The sequence below is a fragment of the Coccomyxa subellipsoidea genome (genome assembly GCF_000258705.1).
Source record: "Coccomyxa subellipsoidea C-169, whole genome shotgun sequence".
NCBI classification, from domain to species: domain Eukaryota; kingdom Viridiplantae; phylum Chlorophyta; class Trebouxiophyceae; family Coccomyxaceae; genus Coccomyxa; species Coccomyxa subellipsoidea.
In genome coordinates, this window is record NW_005178040.1 from 1,779,597 (window position 1) to 1,801,023 (window position 21,427).

The 21,427-nt window shown below is 52.8% G+C and overlaps 9 protein-coding genes across 9 annotated transcripts; 7 read left to right on the top strand and 2 right to left on the bottom strand.

The window, feature by feature from the left end:
• Positions 1–623: 623 nt before the first annotated feature.
• COCSUDRAFT_27556 (cobW-domain-containing protein) lies at positions 624–2,690 on the top strand (the record flags this gene model as incomplete). The annotated part of the gene is made up of 7 exons (XM_005650467.1): positions 624–975; positions 1,054–1,172; positions 1,281–1,425; positions 1,506–1,705; positions 1,836–2,003; positions 2,160–2,269; positions 2,408–2,690. The coding sequence occupies exons 1-7, from the start codon at positions 783–785 to the stop codon at positions 2,688–2,690; spliced, it is 1,218 nt and encodes a 405-aa protein (XP_005650524.1). The 5' UTR covers positions 624–782.
• Positions 2,691–4,036: 1,346 nt separating this feature from the next.
• Positions 4,037–4,906, top strand: COCSUDRAFT_10686 (CRAL/TRIO domain-containing protein; the record flags this gene model as incomplete). Its single annotated transcript, XM_005650468.1, has 4 exons — positions 4,037–4,084; positions 4,200–4,422; positions 4,506–4,639; positions 4,748–4,906. Coding segments are annotated over 4 exons (564 nt in total), but the record flags the coding sequence as incomplete, so codon positions are not given.
• Positions 4,907–6,579: 1,673 nt separating this feature from the next.
• On the bottom strand, positions 6,580–7,498 carry COCSUDRAFT_64927 (hypothetical protein; the record flags this gene model as incomplete). The annotated part of the gene is made up of 2 exons (XM_005650469.1): positions 6,580–7,148; positions 7,338–7,498. The coding sequence occupies 2 exons, from the start codon at positions 7,496–7,498 to the stop codon at positions 6,995–6,997; spliced, it is 315 nt and encodes a 104-aa protein (XP_005650526.1). The 3' UTR covers positions 6,580–6,994.
• A 1,166-nt stretch (positions 7,499–8,664) lies between these two features.
• Positions 8,665–10,302, top strand: COCSUDRAFT_64928 (hypothetical protein; the record flags this gene model as incomplete). The annotated part of the gene is made up of 6 exons (XM_005650470.1): positions 8,665–8,828; positions 8,976–9,087; positions 9,251–9,491; positions 9,597–9,677; positions 9,781–9,879; positions 10,019–10,302. The coding sequence occupies exons 1-6, from the start codon at positions 8,806–8,808 to the stop codon at positions 10,300–10,302; spliced, it is 840 nt and encodes a 279-aa protein (XP_005650527.1). The 5' UTR covers positions 8,665–8,805.
• Positions 10,303–10,586: 284 nt separating this feature from the next.
• COCSUDRAFT_27559 (ARM repeat-containing protein) lies at positions 10,587–13,119 on the top strand (the record flags this gene model as incomplete). The annotated part of the gene is made up of 7 exons (XM_005650471.1): positions 10,587–10,655; positions 10,827–11,011; positions 11,222–11,413; positions 11,534–11,641; positions 11,881–12,147; positions 12,467–12,697; positions 12,964–13,119. Exons 1-7 carry the CDS (start codon positions 10,652–10,654, stop codon positions 13,117–13,119), a joined length of 1,143 nt encoding a protein of 380 aa, XP_005650528.1. The 5' UTR covers positions 10,587–10,651.
• A 696-nt stretch (positions 13,120–13,815) lies between these two features.
• COCSUDRAFT_52643 (hypothetical protein) lies at positions 13,816–14,754 on the bottom strand. Its single transcript, XM_005650472.1, has 2 exons — positions 14,561–14,754; positions 13,816–14,395 (listed from the first exon to the last, which is right to left on the bottom strand). The coding sequence occupies exons 1-2, from the start codon at positions 14,677–14,679 to the stop codon at positions 14,263–14,265; spliced, it is 252 nt and encodes an 83-aa protein (XP_005650529.1). The 5' UTR covers positions 14,680–14,754; the 3' UTR covers positions 13,816–14,262.
• A 147-nt stretch (positions 14,755–14,901) lies between these two features.
• On the top strand, positions 14,902–16,346 carry COCSUDRAFT_52644 (ribosomal protein L22 component of cytosolic 80S ribosome and 60S large subunit). Its single transcript, XM_005650473.1, has 5 exons — positions 14,902–14,993; positions 15,369–15,534; positions 15,679–15,757; positions 15,854–15,940; positions 16,144–16,346. The coding sequence occupies exons 2-5, from the start codon at positions 15,375–15,377 to the stop codon at positions 16,199–16,201; spliced, it is 384 nt and encodes a 127-aa protein (XP_005650530.1). The 5' UTR covers positions 14,902–14,993; positions 15,369–15,374; the 3' UTR covers positions 16,202–16,346.
• Positions 16,347–17,070: 724 nt separating this feature from the next.
• On the top strand, positions 17,071–18,847 carry COCSUDRAFT_27563 (ClpS-domain-containing protein). The gene is made up of 5 exons (XM_005650474.1): positions 17,071–17,147; positions 17,226–17,280; positions 17,586–17,691; positions 17,811–17,952; positions 18,139–18,847. Exons 1-5 carry the CDS (start codon positions 17,100–17,102, stop codon positions 18,295–18,297), a joined length of 510 nt encoding a protein of 169 aa, XP_005650531.1. The 5' UTR covers positions 17,071–17,099; the 3' UTR covers positions 18,298–18,847.
• A 610-nt stretch (positions 18,848–19,457) lies between these two features.
• COCSUDRAFT_60985 (hypothetical protein) lies at positions 19,458–20,693 on the top strand (the record flags this gene model as incomplete). Its single annotated transcript, XM_005650475.1, has 5 exons — positions 19,458–19,463; positions 19,787–19,858; positions 20,185–20,346; positions 20,449–20,578; positions 20,620–20,693. 5 exons carry the CDS (start codon positions 19,458–19,460, stop codon positions 20,691–20,693), a joined length of 444 nt encoding a protein of 147 aa, XP_005650532.1.
• Between the last annotated feature and the right edge of the window lie 734 nt (positions 20,694–21,427).

The following is a 21,427-nucleotide window of genomic DNA, read 5'->3' on the forward strand; positions in this document are numbered from 1 at the left end:
GTGTACAACTTGTAGCTTGAAGCACGCGTGGGGTCTGGTGAAATGCCTCAAAACTTTCTTTGATGTCAATACATTGCCTGAAAGTGATCAGTCAGTCTGCTTAGTCACATAGAGGCTTGCACTGGCTTGGATGACACCTTGTACATGTAAAGAAGCTGTCCATGAATGAATCTCAAGCATCGGTACCGGTTGATTCATGAAGGGAGTCACACAGGGCACCTGGACTTGGCCAGAGGAGAATCTGCACGAAAGCAGGATCTCTACCATCACAGACGCTTGGTACCAGGGTGCACACATGCACAAAGAGAATACTAGAGTTGCTATAATCATGACACAGCACATCATGTGCTCAGCATGAGGCTCATGGCCAGCAGTGGCCGCGAACGCGACCGCGACAGCCACTGCAGTTCAGTATATAATGGTGCCACCACTTGCCTGCATGTGTAGCAGCGCTAACCACATGTCCTGCGTTGTGCATGTCTTCAGATTGCCGTATTGCACGAAGTGGTGGTTCTTAGGTGAATCTTAGTGTCAGCCCAAGAACTGAAGCTGCCCAGAAAGCGCACGTGCGCCAAGAATTCTTGATGGAGATCTTGAGCACGATGGATCATTTGTGATCCTCTAGAACATCGAGATAGAATTGTGGTGATATATGACCAGGTAGTTTGTGCAAATGTCGTATTTGTGGAGTTTCCTCTTTTGAAACGTGCCGATGAGAATCTTGCCTGACTCCTGCTTTGTCTCAACGCTTGTAGAATAGAATATTGACGAGAGCAAGCTCTATGGATAGACAAAAGAGTGCCGCACGTCCTCAGGCAGATTCTGACGAAGATGAAGTGCCTTTGGCAGTCAGCCTCTATGACAACGGAGGAATCGATGCTTCGCCAGTGAGTGATGATGTTGCATTGACGCATGAAGAGAGTCACAAATTCCAGCCCGTGCCTGCTACCATCATAACAGGCTGTCTTGGGGCAGGTGAGCTCGATCTGACAATTTCACTCGCTTTCCACAGCACAGATGGCCACTTCATGAATGATACTGTTCGCTGTGTAGGTAAAACCACCCTTGTGCATTACATACTGAAAGCAGAACATGGGATGAAGATAGCAGTGGTGATGAATGAATTTGGAGAGGAGCAGGGGTTGGAGAAAGAAATGCTGTTTCAGCAGCAGGTACCGCTCTAGCTGCGCACCTCCAAAAATGACAAAGATCATTGCATAGCGAGCTGACTGCCAACGTACAGCGATATAATACCTGACGCTTTTGGTGATCTGCTGCAGGAGGCAGACCTCTTTTCCTTAGGGGAATGGGTTGAGCTCGCAAATGGTTGCCTTTGTTGTAGCGTCAAGGATGACTTCCTCCGCGCTCTGGAGGCCCTTATGGAGCAACGCCGCAATTTTGATCACATCCTCATCGAGACCACAGGTGAGCGTATATACAGTCCCCACATGGTGCTGTGCAATATCAATGTCTCCAGCTTGGTCTCAATGTGCCATGGGAATGAGCAGGTCTGGCAGATCCGGGGCCGGTGGCTGCATCTCTGTGGACAGATGTGGAGCTCCACAGCTCCATCTGTCTGGATGCCATCATCACTGTTGTGGACGCTCTCAACCTGCAGAAACAACTACTGGACCGCCTGCCCACCGAAGGCATCAATGAGGCCGAGCGGCAGATCGCATACGCTGATGTCATTCTGCTGAACAAGGTAATGGCGGCCACGCCATGCAAAGTAATCGTAGACTATGCATGACCTGACAGGGCAGAACTTTGAGGGCAGAACTCTGGAGCAGAGTAAAAACGAAAGAAACTGCCAATGAAACTTGTGGGCTGGTCAGGTGGACATGGTGGAGACGCCAGAAGATCTGAGCGCTACTGAAGCGAGAATCAAGGTGATCAACTCAGAGGCAGTCCTCCTGCACACCCAGCACTCCCGTGTGGACATCAAGGCAGTGCTTGACAGGGGGATGTACAGAGATTCGTTGTGGTCGGAGAGATGGTCAGATGTCCATGAAGGACCCAGCGCAGATAGTGTGAAGCACAGCGAAGATTCCAGCAGAGCTGAGCACAGGCACAGTAGCAGTAGTCACAGCAACAGGCACTCGCACGATAGCAACACAATAGAAGTTGGCACGGTTTATTCCCCCATTGAAGCCACTCAGCCTGACAGCAATGAGGCCAGCAATGTGAGGGAAATTGACCACTCCCATACAGAGCGTGCAGGGATCACCACCCTGACATTACGGACAGACCTCAGACTAGATTTGGAAAGGTGAGGTGCCCAAGTCTCATTGCTCAAAGGTGTGCCAGAGGAGGAGGTCAGGCTTGGTACTCAAGGTGCAGTGGGAAGGTTAGGAAGGTGTTCCCAATTTCTGTGAAGTACTGTTTTCTGACCTTGAGTGGCCTGCAGGTTCAAGCGGTGGATGGAAGATCTGCTCTGGGATGACGGGGATGGAGGGGCGCCCAGATCTGAGATACTCCGCATGAAGGGCATTGTGCACGTCACAAAGAGCGATGAACCACACCTGGTGCAGGCGGTCAGGGAACTCTACGACATCACAGAGGCACCCCACAGGTCACCTGCAGGTGCAGGTTTGAGCCAGTCACGTGTCGTGCTTATAGGTCGCATCAAGGATCCTTCGGCACTGCACGCAGGATTTGAGCACTGCCATGATGAAGGAGGGCGTGTGTAACAAAAACTTTCCACCTTGAAGGTGGCCAAGAATTAGCCCAGTCCCTGGGTGCATGCAGCCACTCAGGCTGCCGTTGAATGATTCAGTGGATAAAACACAGCAGGGGCTGTACACTTGCCACTGGCGCCCGCAGCGGCCTCACTCATATTCAGTCCAGGCTGTTGGATAGTCTGCTGTCTCTGGCAAATGCCGCGTGGCCTGGGGGCGGTCATGGGGGTGATCACAGCAAAGGGTTGCCACAGCCCCGCGCGGCCCCAGGCCCTGCATGCAGGCGGTGCACTGTGCACTACACTAGAACACAGATATCATAGTTACCTGTCATGCCCATTTCATGTCCATAAAGTGCAAGCTGCATGTGCCAATGATGTGGCATCAGATGAGCCCCTGTGGCCACAGCTTCCCTCTAGCTACGGCCTTCATGGGCTGGGGATGTCATCTGACTAGATTCTTCGGCTTGCAGTCCATCTCGCCAAAACTTGCATTCCAGGAGTATTCTAAGACAGATGAGGTTGCGCTTCACCGCAAAGGATGTTCAGACGACAACGTTGCGCTGTCGCTTTTGAAAGAGGCTGTATTCAGAAGTATGACCTGTTCTGTTTCACAAGCGTTTGAATTTTTGCGAGAATGACAGACGCAGATACAAGAAGTGTTGAATTGGCCTGGTGCGTTCGAAAGGGGATGAAACACCCCCTCTGCTGTCACGCATGGCGACCTACATAGTTATAGTTGTTCCAGTTGACATCGACTTTTGCTGCATCAACATGACTGATTTGCCAACTCATTGGCATTTAAAGCTGATCTTGGCGTGCTGTGCCTATCGAGTTTTGAAGTAGGCGTCCTGTGTCTGTTGCAGTACCAATCCTCTTCTGTGCGCTATATCTTCCTCTCCAGTCCACCTGCGCGTGCGCCTGTGTGAAGATCTTGTATTTTCGAGGACCTTCAGATTGCCAGGCCGACGATGCCAAGCATGCCGGCCCATATTGGCATTGCCTGCACCCCCTTTGAGCGCAGACTTGGCAGAGCCTTCTGGCGGACTGGTTGGGGAGCTGCGCAAGCGGATAGGTAGGATCCTACCTTCAGTGGTGATGTCCTGGATGCTTGAGTGTGCTGCAGACTGCAGCCCTACAACCCAAGAGCACAAATATCTGTTAATCGCCAGTCCCACCTGCTGCGAGTCTGTAGCTTGTCTGATATGTGAGACCTGTGCCTTCGTGGAACTATCAGATAGCCATGGGGACGTGAGAGGACAGCTCGCGAGGGGAGGAGAGCCCGTGACCGAAGACTTCTTCCAGCGGTGGCTCAAGGCAAAAGGCGGTGTTGATGAGGCTGAGGCTTGCATCAGGGCCCATGCACAATGGCGGGCAGACTATATTCCCTTGGGCCGGATCCTCGAGGTGGGGCCCAATGCACACTCTTCACATCTGGCATATGGCACCCGTCTTTTACTTTGCTATGCCAGATAATTCATAAAGATTTTGACATATTATGCAAGCGACATGGTTGTTTCAGGGGGAGATTGCCAATGAGCTGGCGGCCAGGAAGTGCTTCCTCCAGGGCTGTGACTATGAGGGCCACCCCGTGTTGGTGGTCTGGGCAGCGCGGCATGATATGGGGAACCGAAGCTTAGATGAGACGAAGCGCTTCATCTGCTACTGCCTGGACAACACCATTGCTGCATCAGACCTGCGCGTGAATTCAGGCGGCCAGATCAAATGCCTCTTCGACCTGTCAGGTCTGGCCAACAGCCCCTCACATTGCCTGTATGCTGTGCCAGGCCTGATTGAACTTGAACTCTGAAGCTGAATGCTCATGCAGGGTTGCGCACGAGGAACCTGGATGTGAAGGCGCTGCAGGCCATCTTCGAGCTGCTCCAATCACACTACCCCGAGCGCCTGAACGCGCTTTGGTTCCTTAACGCCCCCCTCATATTCTGGGGCGTCTGGCGCCTGGTGAGCTCCCAGGACCCTGCGCACAAACCGTGATGACCCCGCAACTGTGCTGCTCTCATTCCAGCTGAGGGCAATCAGCAGCTCAGGCAGTGGGTGAGCTGCGCGCAGGTGCGGCCGTTCATCCGCACGGACGAGACGCGGAACAAGATAGCGTTCCTGTCGGGGAGGGACAGGGTGGAGGCCTTGCGCAGCACAATTCCTCCGAGCGTGCTGCCGGAGGTGTACGGGGGCGAGGCACCACTGGTGCCGCTGGAGGATGCAGCGCTGCAGCGGCTGTCCATTCAGAGCGCCGCTGCGGCCAACACGGCAGGCGGCAGCGCTGCGGCGTTGGCGGCCGGCACCGGCCCCGGCAAGGGCAGCCGCCTGTCGTCGGCCACCCGCGCCGTCAGCCGATGGTCCGGCGCAACCTGGGCCCTCCTCAAGAAGCCAGCCCATGTGCGCACTAACGACCTCAACACTCGATGTGTCCCTGATCTGACAAGCTTGGTATGACCTCTGTGATGCCGTGATATCGATATTTCTGATCCCAGTTGACCACAAATCTATCAATGACTTGAGATGGTGTTGTATCGTTTTCGCGTTTGAGTGCTGCATGATGTGTGACAGGCTGTGGCATCCTCGCGCATGTGGGCGCACTGGCCGCGCTTGCGGCACAGGGGCCAGGGCGGCAACAGGAGGGCGATGATGCGCGCGGCTTCGCAGCACCTGAGGAGGGGCGTGGGCATTGAGCCCCACGACGACAAGCACCTGCTGCTCCACATCCTCGACCCCAACTTCCTGATCCAGGTCATCCGCATCCTCGCGCAGAGCGCCGCACAGGTCTTTGCCACCCTTCCCTTGTGTTTGACTGCCTGAAACAGGATGCGAGAACTTCACAGCATGCAGGCAAATAACTATTCATTCTGCAAGCCTGCGAGTAGTTTGTGAAGGTGGTAGTCATTGCAGGCGCTGCTGTGGGCGTGGACGCATGCGCTGCCAGTCAGGCTGCAGCGGCCGGAAGGCGATGCTGCTCGCTTGCCCTCAATGGCACCAGGCGCTCTGCTTGCACCCCCCAAACCGGCTCTGCTGCAGCCGCTGGTGATGTGTCCGGCAGCCGAGGAGGCAGTTGACACAGGCATCAGCAGCGGCAAGGCAGCATCAGGCGCGGCCGACGTCGCGTTGGTAGGGAGAGCGCAACAAGTCACGTGGGCGGCAGATAATGTGTGTATAACAGGGTCCGCCGCAGAGTTCCAGCAGATGCATGCAGCTGCCAGCTCCTTGTATATGCGCAGTGCTATGATTGCACTGATAGTCGCTTCCCTGATGCTGTCGCTATTGCTCGTGTTTGTCAAGCATGTGCAGTAGAGTAGCCATTGTGAAGCAGATTGGGATCCAGGAGGCCTTCTTGTACTGATATAATCTTGACAGACAGGCCTGCTGCATCCATCTTATCCGGAAGTCTTGCCACTGCAATTTTGGAAGTCTTTCTTTCATCCCTCTTTTGTGTAGTATAGTGTAGCCATGCGGTGCTGGTCAAACACTGATCAAGTCAGGTCTTGTGAACGAGCGAAGTGTGCCTGACAATCCAGTGTGGGGAGCTTGCTGAGCCAGATCTTCACCAATTTTGTGACAGCAGCATAGGACGGTGCTGTGCAGTCATGGGATAGTGAAGGAGGTAGGTTGAAAGCCTTCAGACTGGCGCAAAACGTCTGTAGCAAGTCCAGGATGCTTTGGCTCGTACCTGTGCAGGACCTGCGGGCAATCTTTTTTATAGAGTGGGCTTTGGTACTAAAGTCGACGGAGTTTGTTGCCGGTGTCCTCAAGAGATGGAATGGTGTTCATGTGATGAGCTTCGACTATACTGCTGTGATATGTCAGTTTGCGTGGCTATTGTTGATCACGACAGTCATGCATTGACAGCAAGCTTGATTGTGGCTAAAAACAGCTAGAAACCAGCAGCGTAACATCCTAGTTATAATTTACAGGCGTAAAGATAGTGTATTGACAGCATCTGTACGCCATTTGCAAACAATTGTCAACAATTGTCAAGGACGATAATATTTGTAAGCACCACAGCATCCGAAAAGGAAGGGTCATGGAAGGCTGCATCGTTGCAACTTCTCTCTCATATTGCATTCAGCCCACCCTGTGACATTGACGATCCTGGATTCAGACTGAATGCAAACAACTGTACATGAAGTGGCTGAAGTTGAGATTGCTGTCTCAAGGTCTATTTGTTCCACTGTCAACAGCATTGTGCTGCACAGTGCTATCCGCCTACTTATGATGACCCAGCGCACTGAAGGACTTTATGTATGGTACATGCATAGTCAGACCTGGATGTCCCATTGGCATGAGTACATTGTCCCGAATGGTTCAGTGCATCAGTTCAGACGGTAGAGCATGTCCAAACTCAGCAGCGTAGTGCTCGCCCAGTGCAATCCTGTTGTACATCAGGTTGGCAACAACGTAGTCCGCGGACGCTGGTCGCACAGGACAGCCCACACCAGTCACCCGCACATTGGTGTTCCTGTAATACAGGTACACACAGCGATTTAGTTTGACCTGCTCCACTTTGTACTGCTCCACCAATACTCACACTGCAAAGTGCAGATGCAGCTCTAATCATCATCCCTTAAAGCCTTATATTAATCAGATGCTAAACTTCTCTGCAAATCAAGTGTCTGAAGACTTGCTCTACGTGTAGCAGCAGGCTCACCTGGATATGCGATACAGGCTCTCCTTGAATGCAGCGCACGTCTCCGGATCAAGCCGCGAGATTTCTCTCCTCAGGGCGCACATGGATTCTCCTTCCAGGTCCAGACCCGGCCTGACCCCAGAGGCAGCTGGCTGTGACCCAACACCAGCTGTCGTGGTCATCTTCGGGAGGACAGCTGTCCCATCAGCACGATAAGAGTCCAGGAACTGAGCTTGCTGCCGCTGTGTTGGCAAATCTGCATGGCAATGGCCGTGCCAGCTGGCTTCGTGCACAGCTGAATGGCAAGCACGCTTGCCGTGCTGGGATGGCAGGACTTGCTGAACGGCTTCCCCGGTCATTATCCCACGCTGCTGTCCACCTTCCACCTGCTGGCAGCCATTTTCATGCTTGCTGGTGGCACGCTTTCACCATTTTGGTTGCAACGTTGGACGATGATAGACAGCTTTACGGAGAGGCTGTGAGTTGAAGGGAGAGGGAGACTGATTACCAAAGACAGCGGAGTCCTTCAACACTGCAGGTGAGGATGAGAGCAGGTGTGAAGGGTGCAGATCATGCAATGAAGGGGAACACAACACTCACCCTGCCTCTAGGTGTGCAGATCCTGTTGCTTCTGCTTCCGGGCACTCTGAAGGGGCAAAGGTAACTTGTAGTGGCTACGAAATGTGGAAAGAAAACTTTGAAGCAGAAAAGGAGGCACGAAGCGCATAACCAGGGCACCACCTTGCGTCGGACCCATCCTTGGACTTGAGTTGAACACCTGTCTCAGCTGCCCCAGCCGCGCAGCTGCTACCCTTGTCCAATGCATCTGAATCCCTAAGACGATATCGAACACCGCCAGCGGATTCCTGTAGCACATGCGACACATTCAGGCCGTCCAACGGTGGTTTACGTCAGCATCAATTTCAAAGGCAGCACTATAATCACGTCTAAAACTGTACAACAACAGCGTATGTGCAGCACCTTCAGGGCTGTAACGTCCGCATAGTCCATGTGGTATTCCATGGCACAGCAAGCCACTTTGCAGCTAGAGACGAACAAGCATAACACACAAGGTGCCGTATATTCTGTCGTCACCGAGCACCCGATCAATCTATATATCTCCCGATCCAAGAATTTCAAGGACTGCTCCTCCTGCCTTGAAGTAAAATGCCTCTAGCCGCAACATGGACATCGGGAACTTAAAGTCGAGCTCCGCCACAGAAAAAGGGATTCGCCGCTTTCCGCCACTCGATCGTGGTGGTGGCGCAATCTGCAGGTTGGCCCCCACCTGATCAGTGGTGGGTGGCCTGCATCTCTGCCCTGTTCCCATTAAAAAAGGAAAAATAATAATGTAATGTCGAAAGAGGTCAACTTTGGCATGCGCCCGGGAGTCTGAGACTTGGCAGCCAGCCAGCTTGCAGTGGGAGCTCTGTGGACTCTGCAAGACGGCTGTGAGGAGAACGTTACGTGAAACACAGTCGAGGGCTCCATGCTCAGCTCCAGCCCCAATTGGTGAGCATGGCTGCAGGCTTCAAAGACGTGTCTGGCATCGTGCTGCTTTCAGCACCCTTGGTATATGCTCCATTGCGTCCAAACCATTGGCAGAGGTTCCTACCATAAGTGGACCTGACAGCGGCTGCAACCTGGTGTCTTGCGCAGGCGTGAGATTGATAAGAACGTCGATAGGTTAATAGATGAATTTGAGGTGCCGAGAGCGACGTCGGCACCACCCCACCTGCAGGAAGGTCGCTGGGGTGGTGGGCCTCAAGTGGTGAGCTCCCATGGCCAGCAACAGGCATCAAAGGAACCATGCTGAAGTTCCATGATAGAAAGGATTTCGTTTTCCAGTCACTATTCCTTCCTAATTCGGGGTTGGCACCTTTCCAGTGGACTCTATGGACAGTATCCCAACTGTTGTCTTGTCGTGATTGAAGGGCGCAGTGAGTGGGCCAAGCAACGGGGACGGTCGATGGACCCCAGCGGAGGGATTCTCAGACATTCGCTGCGATGAGGACTATGAGGCATTCTATCGGGCACAGTTAGAGGCCGGTCGAAAACTGCCTCCACCGTTGGAACACGGCACTGTCTATGAGAAACTGCCGCCGCATTTGCAGCATCGACTCAGCCAACAACAGCAGCGGCTCCTTGCCTCCCGAATGTCGCCATCACCGAACGGTGCGTGCCTTTCTGTTGCATGAATGTGACCAGGATTGGACATCCTCTTTTGTGAGCAGTGCAGGCCATCCATGATTCTTACAAGTCAGTGCAAATGATGTGCAGGCCTTGATCCGATAAACGAACGGGGCGTGAGTCCAGCGCCGGGCAACGGGCTGAACATGCTGCAGGCCTTCCAGCAGCTTGGTATGCTTACACCATCACAATGCCCTTTGTTGCACCCTGATGCGCGTCCCCACATTCAGGCGGCAAGTATTATGAACAGAGCTCACACAACACGTTTCTGCAGGCATGAACGAGCATCGGCATTCCCCAGCACCGCCACCCATGTCCCAGCAGGAGCAGCTAGAAAATCTTGCGGGACTGCAGCAGCATCTTGCACAGCAAGGTGGGCGCACATGCTTGCCTCCCCAGCGCCGTGTCTTTGGCAACTCTGCAAGTGCGAGTCCAAGTGTTTCCCGCGCTGCCTCGTCAGCCTTTAATTGTGCAGGATGTCCTCAAGGGGGGCCGTGCTGGTGGGTGTGCAGGCGATCAGCAAGCCCAGTTGATGGCCATCATGGCTGCAGCAGGGGGGTTGCGGCCCAATTCCACGCCGCCGCCCATGACGCACACGCCGCCGCTGCCATCGCAGACGCCTCCGGTGCCTTCTGGGACGCCCGGGGCCGTCAGCCTAGCGGCTAACGCTGCGGCCTTAGCGGCTGCTGCCGCCGGCCAGAATGGCTTCCAGGGCGGCATGAATGGCGGCCTGCTCGGGTCCCTGGAGTACCAGGCGGCATACCAGGCATGTTTTTACCTGAGAGCATTCTACTAGACTTGGATCACAAATGACTCAACTGAGCAGTTTTGAGTGCTTAGTGCCGTCTGAGAAAATATGGCAACAGCCATGCATGTTGCAGGCATGCTGACGGCCTCGTGTGCTGGTGCAGGCGGCGTATCAGGCAGCGCTGACGCAGCAGGCGGCGGCGGCTCAGAGCATGCTTATGCAGCAGCAGGGGAACGCCTCGCTGGCGGCGCTGCAGCAAGCGCAGATGGCAGGCAACTACAGCGAGGCCCTGGCCGCCCAGGTGGCCGCGCAGCTCTCCCTCACGCCCGGCTACTTCAATAACTCCAACATCAACGCAGCAGCCGCTGCTGCCGCCGCTGCCGCCGTGCAAAACCTCATGGGTGCGTCCTTTGATCATGCCATATCTCTCTCAATGGCTTCCTTTCCACTGTGCAAAGTAGGGGCTCTCGTATGCCGCTGCTTTGCCACAGTACCCTGTGCTTCACTATAAAGCAGATCTGACGAGCGGAGTAGGTGTCAAGGCTGAGAGGCGGCCATGTGTTTGTGTGTAGGCGGTGGGCACGGCAAGGGCGGGGACAGGGATTTGGACGGCAAGCGCGGCGGCCGGGACAAGCGGGGCAGGCGTGGCGACCGGCGGGACCTGGAGCGCGAGCGTGAGCGCGAGAGAGACCTTGAACAGGACGGCGCCAATCAGTTTGCCAGCCGCTTCCAGAGCATCGAGGAGGTGCTAGGCCAGGTATAGGGCGCACCCTCTCAGCCTGATCAGCCTCTTGAAAGCTGTACAACGCCTCATGCACGAACAGAGTACACAAGGCTGCTGGGGATGTCTGTGACTGAGGGGAGACAGGTAGCACCTTTCCAGGAGGCCTCACGCCCCCTTTCAGGTGGTGGTTTGGATGCAAGGGAGGGAGCACAAAGAGACTGATTCAAGGCGACTGTGGAGCAGGTGATGGCCGTGGCCAAGGACCAGAATGGGTGCCGGTTCCTGCAGCGCAAGTTTGACGAGGGGGGCCCTGCGGCCATCCAGGCGGTGCTGCCAGAGGTCCTGGAGCACCTCATAGAGCTCATGATGGACCCCTTTGGCAACTACCTCATCCAGAAACTCCTTGATCGATGCTCGGAAGACCAGCGCCTTGCGGTGACTGCCCTGCTCCTCTCTGTGTGCAGCAACTCCAGTTCACTGTGCAACGACTTGCCACTAGAAATCAGAGCATTGCACTGTCTGCATATGCTTGAAAGCATGCAATCTGTCTTCCAGGTTTTGAAAAAGGCTGCGGAGCGCAAGGAGCTAGTTCAGGTTGCGCTGAACACGCACGGCACCCGCGCTGTTCAGAAACTCATCGAGACCTTGACGAGCCGTGAGCAGGTGATCCCTCATATTGATACTTCGATCACTGCTCTCTTCTCCCTTGGACTGCCAGTCCCTGACGATCATAGCCTCATTAACCGATCAAATGGAGTTGAGTCCCTGACGATCGCCGAGCAAAGCCACATCCACCTATTAATTGGAATTGAGTCCCTGACGATCGCCGAGCAAAGCCTCATCCACCTATGAAATGGGTTAACTGTCCAAAACCTGATGGGGTGTTGGCTAATTGCGCCCAGGTGGCACTGGTGACGGATGCGCTGCGTGGGGGAGTGGTGTCGCTCATCCGCGACCTGAACGGCAACCATGTGATCCAGCGCTGCCTGCAGCGCCTGGGCCCCGAGGACAGCCAGTTCGTGTACGACGCGGCGGCCGCGCACACCATGGACATCGCCACGCACCGCCACGGCTGCTGCGTGCTGCAGCGCTGCATCGACTTTGCCACGCCGCCCCAGAAACGCCGCCTCGTCGACCAGATCACCAGCCACGCCCTGCCCCTCTCCCAGGTGCGCACACTTCAGCTCTTTGCCTCTTTGTGCTTGAGAGTATCTCATAGATCAGCACCTTAATTCACTGAGGCTTTACGGATCATACTGCTAGCAATGCAAGTGTCGTCTTCCCAAAAAGGTTCCTCGCATTGGGAAGCTTAGACACTTGCACTGCAGCATTCTGAATACCAATCACCCAGGATGCTTTTGAAGCAGAAAACGTGCCTTTGCTCTGTATCGTTTTTCAGTGGGTGGCTCGTACAGGACACCAGTCTGAGCTGCATGCCTGGGGCAGAACATAATGCATATCCTGACGGCGTGGCTGCTGCTGTGGCAGGATCCATTTGGGAACTACGTGGTGCAGTACGTGCTGGAGCTGGGGCACTCAGAGGCGACAGAGTCCATCATGCGCCAGCTGTGCGGCCACTACCCGGAGCTGGCGCAGCAGAAGTTCAGCAGCAACGTCGTGGAGAAGTGCCTCAAGCTGGGCGGCCAGAGCCTGGCCGAAATGCGCGAACGCGTCATCCGCGAGCTCCTCAACTCCCCCCTCATGCCCCGCCTCCTGCAGGTAAACTCCTCTTGCACTCTCTTTGCGCGCTCCTTACCCAATTGGCTTGCATTGCTTCTCTTACACCACATCACTCACAGGATGCTTCTCTGGTTATGAATCAGGAGATCTGCTGGGCGTCCCTGAGGAGAAGTGCTGGAACATGCGGCAGCATGCATGGCTTTGTCGCGGATGTGCCCACGCAGTGGCTGCCGCCTGAGCCTGTGATTGCATGCATGATGCCATCCCCCCCCCTTTCCACTCATGTGTGTTGCCGGTTTGCGCAGGATCCGTACGCCAACTATGTGCTGCAGAGCGCTCTGAGCGTGTCGTCCGCGCAGCTGCACAACGACTTGGTGGATGCGATGCGCCCCTACCTGCCCTCGCTGCGGGGAACGCCCCACGGCAAGCGCATCCTCTCCAAGATCAACGTCAAGATCTGAGCATGCACCACGTGCACACCCTGCAGGCACGCATGCGCCAATAGGCCCTGCAGGAGATCACCTGAGTGCGCCCTCTCGGTTTGCAATGGCATGATCTCCTGCCAAGGCCGCTGGTCATGCCTGCATCACAGGCTGCATGACGAGTCCAGGGGAGCTGTGTACATGCCTGTCTGCGGCCCTGTGTCGTCCTTCAATTTTGGCTCTTCTGGATGCGACATCGTGTCATTTGATGGGGTGCAGCTCTTGGGTCACTGCGGCCTCGTTTGACCGGAAGGCTGCAGTTGGACCTTCAGGATTGTAGCTGGTGTATCATGTGGTCTTGACATCATTGGAAGGCTGTTCATTGAGCGACGCCATACTGTGTAAATGCACCAAAAATTCTCTGAGACTGCCAGTACAGGGTTTGTAGCAAAGCAGGCTTTGGCCGAATCAGGGTCATGGCCCTCCTCAGATGAGTTGTAGAAGGTTTTGTTGAGGGTGTGTGCATGTAAGCAGACAGACTTTGGTCTATTTCTGTACAACTAGGGCTCAAGATTCTTTCAGATTGATGCAGACTGATAGTGCCATCATGATCCTGATGAGTTGGAGTGTGCGATCCACTATGTAAATCCTGCACCACAGAAGTGGCCATATGACTCGGTTGGAGTTTATTATATTCACCCTGCATACAACCAGCATGCGGATCCTTGTCGTGATGGGCATCTGTCCTACATGGGTACATTGCATTTACACCGTCAAAGCACGGGCGCCATTGCCATGAGGAAAGTGGGCCACACGTAATTGCGGACACAGCAGGTCTGCTGCAGCAGACAAATTCTCTGGATGGCTGATGAGCCAGCCCTCTCAACAAACACACGACTGCCATCATCAATCCCAGCAGCAGGTCACCCGTTCAATCGCAATCAGTTAATTATAGCAGCGCTCATCAGAATATGCGACTCAGGTGCCTATTCTTTCTGGCCTTGACACACAGAAACTTCCATACAGTGCTGCATTTATTGTGCACAGCCAAATCCAGCATTGATTATGTTCATAATGGGCCACATGGACATCCAGGCAAGACTCTTGCCCTGCCACCTCACTGACCTGTGCTAAACAAGATATTGCTTGGCAAGATGCCCACAAAGGAAGACCCTTTCCGGTTCAGTCATCCACAGTTTTGGCCCTCCCAGGCAACGTGTTGATGCCTGGATCCAAGTTTGTGTTGTACTTTGCGTTTGCTGGGGCTGAGTTCCAAAAACCAAACGGCTTCACAGGTTGGTTGATGGCATCCTTCCTGCAGAGAACGGGAAGATGACATTAAATCTTCCTGTTCAACAGGTTCGAGGACCATCTGAAGAAGTACAGGCAGTCTTGAAGCAACAAAGGGTCAAAAGATGTCGGTTTGAAAACGAAGCCCAATAGGCATGATTGGAACAGCAAGGACATGCATGGGACTTACACTTTCTTCCTTTTCATGTCAACGTTGTCTATGTGGGCATTCCAGTAGTCCTCCCTCTCCTTGGGGTCCTCCATGTTCCTCCTTATGATGTGGCCAACGGCCTCGAGAATGAACGACATTAAAAATGGGCTGTTCGCTCGCCACTTACATCTTTTGAATCAACCTGATCGGATCTTGGAGGACGTCAGTAAAGGAACTGCAATCCAGTTACTGGATCCCAGGACCAACCAGTCACTCAGTGCTTTTGGCCAAACCCTAAACCCAATTGTAGGGCAGGACGGTTACTAATTGATGGAGGCCGCCACTGCATTCTCTGAGCTCTGCAGTGCACAAAGGGGAAGCAACAGACGTCCAGAGTCCCAAGGGCGTCATCGATCAGCTGCTTGGGTAGGTGCCGGCATAAAGTAGAGGGGACGTCGGCGTTGAAGCAGAGGTCGGTCATCGTTGGCTGGCCTTCTGCACTGCATTTAATGGGGAAAGTTTTAGTGGATCATCATGAAGTCTAATGCGTCCAATTATCCTGAAGTCGTTTAGTGGTGTAGTGTTTCATTCCCAGCTGTATGCCACGCGTTTGCGTGAACATCTTAGGTGGATTCCATGTTCAGGACTTCTTGCCAACTGCTGAGGCTGATAATCTACTTGGGTATCAACACGAGAAGTTTGGAGGATCTTTACTTTTGATGCTTCACAAATTGTTCCTGCTCCGCCTTTGATCGCCCAAGCGTTGCACAGCAGCAGCTTGGCAGATATCATTTCCTCTGGGGGCCGTATTATACCTGGAAGACGAAAGTGCTTGTGATTACTGCAGGATACCATGGCGGTGGGTAAGAAGCCCGCAGCCGCACCCCTCAAGGGCAAGAAGAAGCCCGCCACCTTTGTCATCGACTGCGCCAAGCCAGTGGAGGACAAGATCATGAAGATCGGCGAGTTTGAGAAGTTCCTGCTGGACAAGATCAAGGTGGACAACAAGGCTGGTGCGTCTCTTGCTCGCCCAGCATGGTGCCAGCATTTCTGCTCATATCACTCGCTGTGCAGCTCTGGAGGCCTGCGGATGGAGTCGAGCTCTCTGATTTCAGATGGCGTGGGAAGAATTGCTGAAGCCATTTTCTTGTTAGCAGGTGTGCTTGGGGACAACGTGGTCGTGTCAAAGGACAAGACAAAGGTGACAGTGACATCAGAGATTCACATGTCGAAGAGGTAAGCCGAGGGGCTTGTTTTTCTTGCTCTCAACACATCTGATTTGTCTTGGCAAAGTGCCAGATGGGCGATGCTGAATCTCCCTCCTTGCCGCAGGTACCTCAAATACTTGACCAAGAAGTTCCTTAAGAAGCACAATGTCAGGGACTGGCTGCGAGTCATCGCCTCCAACAAGGACCGCAAGTGAGTCTCCTTTAAAATGCTTGCAAAGCATGAAGAGTGATGTAAGGAAGAAAACACAGACACACAAGGCAGTCAGAGCGCCAAGAAAGAAGGGCTGCCTTGTGGAAACATACAAGACACCTCCTGTTTTGTGATCACATGAACAGGAGATTTCTGCCGCAGCTGTTCAAGGCCTCTTTCTGATAATGATTGCTTTTGCGCAGTGTGTACGAGTTGAGATACTTCAACATCGCCGACAATGAGGCCGAGGAGGAGGATTGAGCATGGTTACCAGTAGCCCTGTTGTGAGATAAGTGTGCAGCTCAGCTGCGAGGGGACCAAGTAATCATTGAGCACTGGCGAACATTTATTGCTGGGGTAACATGGCAATTTTTTATCGCAAGGCTTTGTAAAGTCATTCTCATACTACAGCGCAGCATGCATAGCTCAGTGCCATGCCTCATAAGTTCATAGCCTTCAGGTGTACAAATGGCAGCCGAGACATTATTTCCATGATGGCATCATGATCACGGCGCTGGCTCTGCAGTGGCATGCAGGCTGACATCATGCACTGCTCACTTTGCCAACTTGGCATTTAGATCAATGAAACAAACATTTTTTGGCATTTCACCCTCTGCTTCAAGCAAGTTGCAGTGAACTCGAGTGCAGCTTCATTGGACTTCAATTGTATGGGGCAGTTACCACAGGTATGTTAATCTGCTGTATGGCATGCATGATCTTCATATGATCATCACTCGTGATGCCATCATGATCGGATCAGAACTTCAAGTTCTTGAACTTTGTGTGAACTTCACCTTGAAGTCCTTGAAGCCTGAGGCCACCACCGCGCGTGCGAACTGCTGCAGCTGCGTTTTCACTTTGCATTTTTTGCATGACCTTCCAGTCAAGCTACTGCATCTGAGACTCCTTTTGGCTACATGCAATTGAAGGTGCACCTGTCTGCCAATCCGTGTGCTGAATCATCTGGGCCCACCACCTCTGCAAAATTGGGCCCAGGGTACCATCTACGGAATCTACTCAACCTCAGGGTCAAGGACCGTAATGTATCGTGGACTTTCGTGCCATGCCAGAAGCAAATCAGAGGCGCATTGCGAGTCGTATTACTGAATAATCCTCGGATAGCGAAGTGTCTTGCTGTGTGACCTGTGGTGGGCCCTTCATGGGCGTCGTGGGCCTACCTCTGTCGCTGAGGGTTCCTTTGCAACAGGTGAGTCCCTTTTCTGATATTCATCCCGCTAATTTTTTGGTGACAGCTATGAAATAATACCGTATCATGTGTTTGCAGGATATATGTCGTTCTAGCGCTGCGAATACGACTCCATTTCGCAAGACTGGACCAGGCAAGAGGACATTCTCATGTGCTCAGCCAAGAGTCCTGTGAATTGGTATTGGCTGTGGAAGCCTCATGATTCCTGCATACAGATGCCATGACATGCGACGCTTATTGTCGCGATGATTGGTTTGAGTGAATTACTAGTCAGCCCTTTGTTCTGAAACCATGCACTGCAACCATGCGACCAAGTATAGCCTGTACTGGTGCATTGTTTGGCTAGAAGCTGCTACGCTAGTCTGATGCAATGCGTCAGCTTCATCTCAACGAAAGCAAATTATACATACAGTCTCATATGAAGTGGTGCCCTCGCAGGTCTGAAGAGACCACATGCTTCTCCGCGCATATCTTGTGCTGCTGGATCAGGAGGAGGGGTTTTGGATAGGCCCACAACGATTGGATTGCCGGGATTTGATTTAGGGTGAGCCAGAAATTGGGTCTTTGGTGTAGCACGCTCATGGCGTACACCACTTCAGTACTGGCACCAGAAGGAAACTTTTAGTGGAGCTCTGCATTCCACAAGTAAGTGCATGTCTGCAGGAAAGCAACCACCAGGCAGCGACCTCGATTTTACCGAGTCATGCTGCACAATGACGACTTCAACAGGCGAGAGTACGTGGTGAAAGTCTTGTTGAAGGTCCTCGACAATTTCACGATGGAGGATGCCATCAATTGCATGCAGGTAAGGGCAGCGCTCAAAGACCCTTACACCACCTCATTCATGACACTTGTCCTGCAAGTCCTGTCTCGTTTGCCTGTTGTTCTTTCCTTTGTCCTGCAGTTTACAGCAGTGCTGATGGGACTGGCCTGCAAATTCCAGTTCCAAATTGCAGTTGGTTTCTCTAGTAGACATTCTTGTGCTGTGCAGGAAGCGCACACAAATGGTGTTGCTTGTCTTGTATCATGCCCACAGGAGGATGCTGAGAAATACTGCGAAGGCCTCCGGACCAATGGGCTCATCAGCACCATTGAGCCTGCAGGAAACTCTGGGGGAGGTTCTGGAGGAGATGGGCCGGATGCTTCTTAAATTCTCAGCTTCTGCTGCGGTCTGTGAGCATAGCTGTGCGCAGCTCTGTAAGCAGGCTGCAGCTGCGTTGTGTGTGCTGTATTTATGCCCCCAAGGAGCGCTCTTGGTGAGGGTCTCAGACGGTGACTAAGTCAGTGAGGGTCATGCCACCACAGTGCAATTTGCCAGACGGTGCTCAACAAAACATGTGAGAGTGTACAATCAGAGTCCTTGGGAAGAACACCGTGGTTGAAGACTTTGCAATTATTTCTCGAGTCTGTCTGGAGAAGTAGTTCGGCCTCGATCTCTCAGCGATTTATCGACTAGCTGAGCCCTCACTCCAGCAAGACCTTCTGTACAATAGCGGATGTACTCCTACTCTGGTGCTCCAACTTGGGTTGCAATATCGGGCTTGTTTGCTTGGACTTGTTAGCTTTATCCAAGTGGAGACCCTGGTCTGATCCAGACCGGATCCAAGAACTATACTTGAAGCACAATCACTGATTGACATGGCATGCAAATATTATTAGCGTACTACATAGAATGCAGAGAGCGTGTAATAACTTTTCTTAAACTAAAATCTATGTTTGTAGCTCTATGCACCTGTGGATACGCAGCTGGAGTGCAAGAGCACTCTCAGACCCAGGCACTGAAACCCACAGTGGGTTTGGGCACATGCATGCATGATCCGATCACTGATGGCATTGTTTACGGCGCAGTACGAGTATCTAGTTGCAGCCGGCAAGATTTATACCACCGTAATAATGTGACATCAACAGTGTCACCACGTCTAGCATCATGCTATGATAGTTTGGCATCAGCGTTTTTAGTGGCGAACAAAATCGAAGCCAGCGTTCTCATCAGGTGCATGAATCTCACGGCCTCCAATCTGCCAGAAAGCGCGGGGTATCTTACGCGAGGTGACCACGTGCCGGTCCTTGCCGCCCGCCGGCCGCAGCTGTGGCAGCCGCTTTCCTAGGAAGCACAGGCCTGTCAGGAAGCGCAGTGCGCGCCGCGGCATGGACTTAAGGAAGCTTCCCGCGCAGGCAGTTCTGTGTCAATGAGTGCAGCAGAAAGTGCGCGGTCCTCCAGGACAAGCCTCACTCCCTACATATCGTAGAAGAGGATTTATGATGGCGTGAAGCTTTGTCCATGGAGCTCTGGCCAGATGAAATCTGGCAATGGGTGTCAGGAGCGGTTGTGTGTGAGCGGATCTGCAACGGCGTGCCTGAGGAAAGCAAAGGAAAGAGGAACATAGATTTGTCCTAACATTTGTCTTTCTTTAAAGAACGTCACTCTTCAACTGGAAAAGATTGCATTATTGAGTACCATTGATCTCCTAGGCTGATGCTGTCTGCTGACGCCGCTCAACAACTGGGATCCTGCAAAGTAAGAAACTGATCTGACACTTGCAGTTCACATTTCTGCATTTTGGAGGATGTTTGCCTTCATCATCTAGGCGACACATAATTATAATTTGTCGTTCTCTAAGGTTTTCTTGTGTATGCAGGCAGCAATTAAAGCAATTGAGGACCTGCTTTCTCAGTATTTGGTGCTGGATGATAAGAATGACACAGCTCAGGTCAGTCAGTCAGAAGTCTATATTACATATCAACATATGTGTGTCAGGAGACACGCTGTTCAGGGTGCGTGACGATCTGGATCATCATGGTGGCTCCTGCTCTTTGTCAGGTGATACCGCTGGAACAAGCAACACAGCACCTTCTACTGGCACAAAGTGTCAGTTCTCTCTACCAGTGCTACATCCGCTTGAGTGGCGAAGATGTGGAAGACAGCCCACACGCAAAAGACATGGTCAGCCTACTTCAACACCGCATGCGCACATTTTTGCAAGGATATACCATCACATTCCATTCTTTGTGTTTAGCTATTGCGCGTGTGTTGCAGGAACGTCTGAGACTCTATAAGAAGAAGATACACAAAGTGGAGTCCCAGAAATGGTTCAAGGAGCACAAGCGCTCACTGGAAGTGAATGTCTCAGCAGCTAATCGCTTCATCAGCAATGCTATCCCAGAGCTGACCGCAGAGCAACGCTCTGCCCTGAAGAAGGTGCTCTATCATCCCATGTACCTGGTCCTTGCTAGCAAGGCTGCAATTGCATGTCAGCAGTGCATGCCAAAGCGGTCCTTATGGGGACTGGTGTGACTGCAGGCAAGGAATCCTGGCAAGAGAGTAAAAGAATCACAGCACACAGAGGCGCCATCAAAGTCACCCACAGACGACGCAGCAGACTTTTTAGACTCAATGCAAGTCCCGGAGCAGCCGCAGAGGCAAGCCACAGGTGACAATCCCCTTCGGAGCAATTAACCCTCCTCTGCACAGTAGTGGACGCCCTGCCGGACGCGCAGCCAGTCATCCGCTGGAGCGCACAGCACCCAGTGCCGCTGCCCGCTTGATGCTCTCCTCCACCACACATCGTACCCGGCCTGCCTTGCCTTAGACAGGTGGCCTGCCTTGGCCTAAATTGCTGACCACAGTGTGGGCAAAGTCAGGACGAATGTAATTGAATTGGATTTGCTACTCATGCAGGTCAGACAAGGATTGATGCAGAATTGTCCCAAGAAGGCCGGATCTCCAGGCTGGATGTCAGTGTCGCTATTCAGAACAAAGAGCATGGAAAGAGCAAAGGAAAGAAGAGAGGAAGAGAACCCAAGCAAAATGAGCAAACGAATAGATGAACAGGATCTTGCCTCTTGAGTGCAGGTCCATCATCTCTGTCTCTAAATTATTGCCTTGAACCAAATTCCGCAAAGCTAGGCCTTGACTCAATCGCATTGTAGATTTGACTCATCTCAGACTTCCAAAGGAATGCAGCAAGCACAACTTGACTTACATCTTGATTTAAACTCATACTTGCCATTGTTCCTAGCCACTGTTACTCAGATGCAGTCGTTCATTGAAAGAATATTCACTGGGTTGACTAGACTCATTTCAAAGCGAGGATTGCTGTCATCGTGCTCATCCACTGGCAACTCGACAACTCATGATGCCTCAACAAGTCATCAGCTAGTGATCACAACACCGGCAGTGGTGGCAGAATGTTCTTTCACAATTCTGCTAACAACTATGTTAATAGTATATGTCCGTCAATGGATGACCATAACCACAGTAATGCTAAAGCAGATGGAAA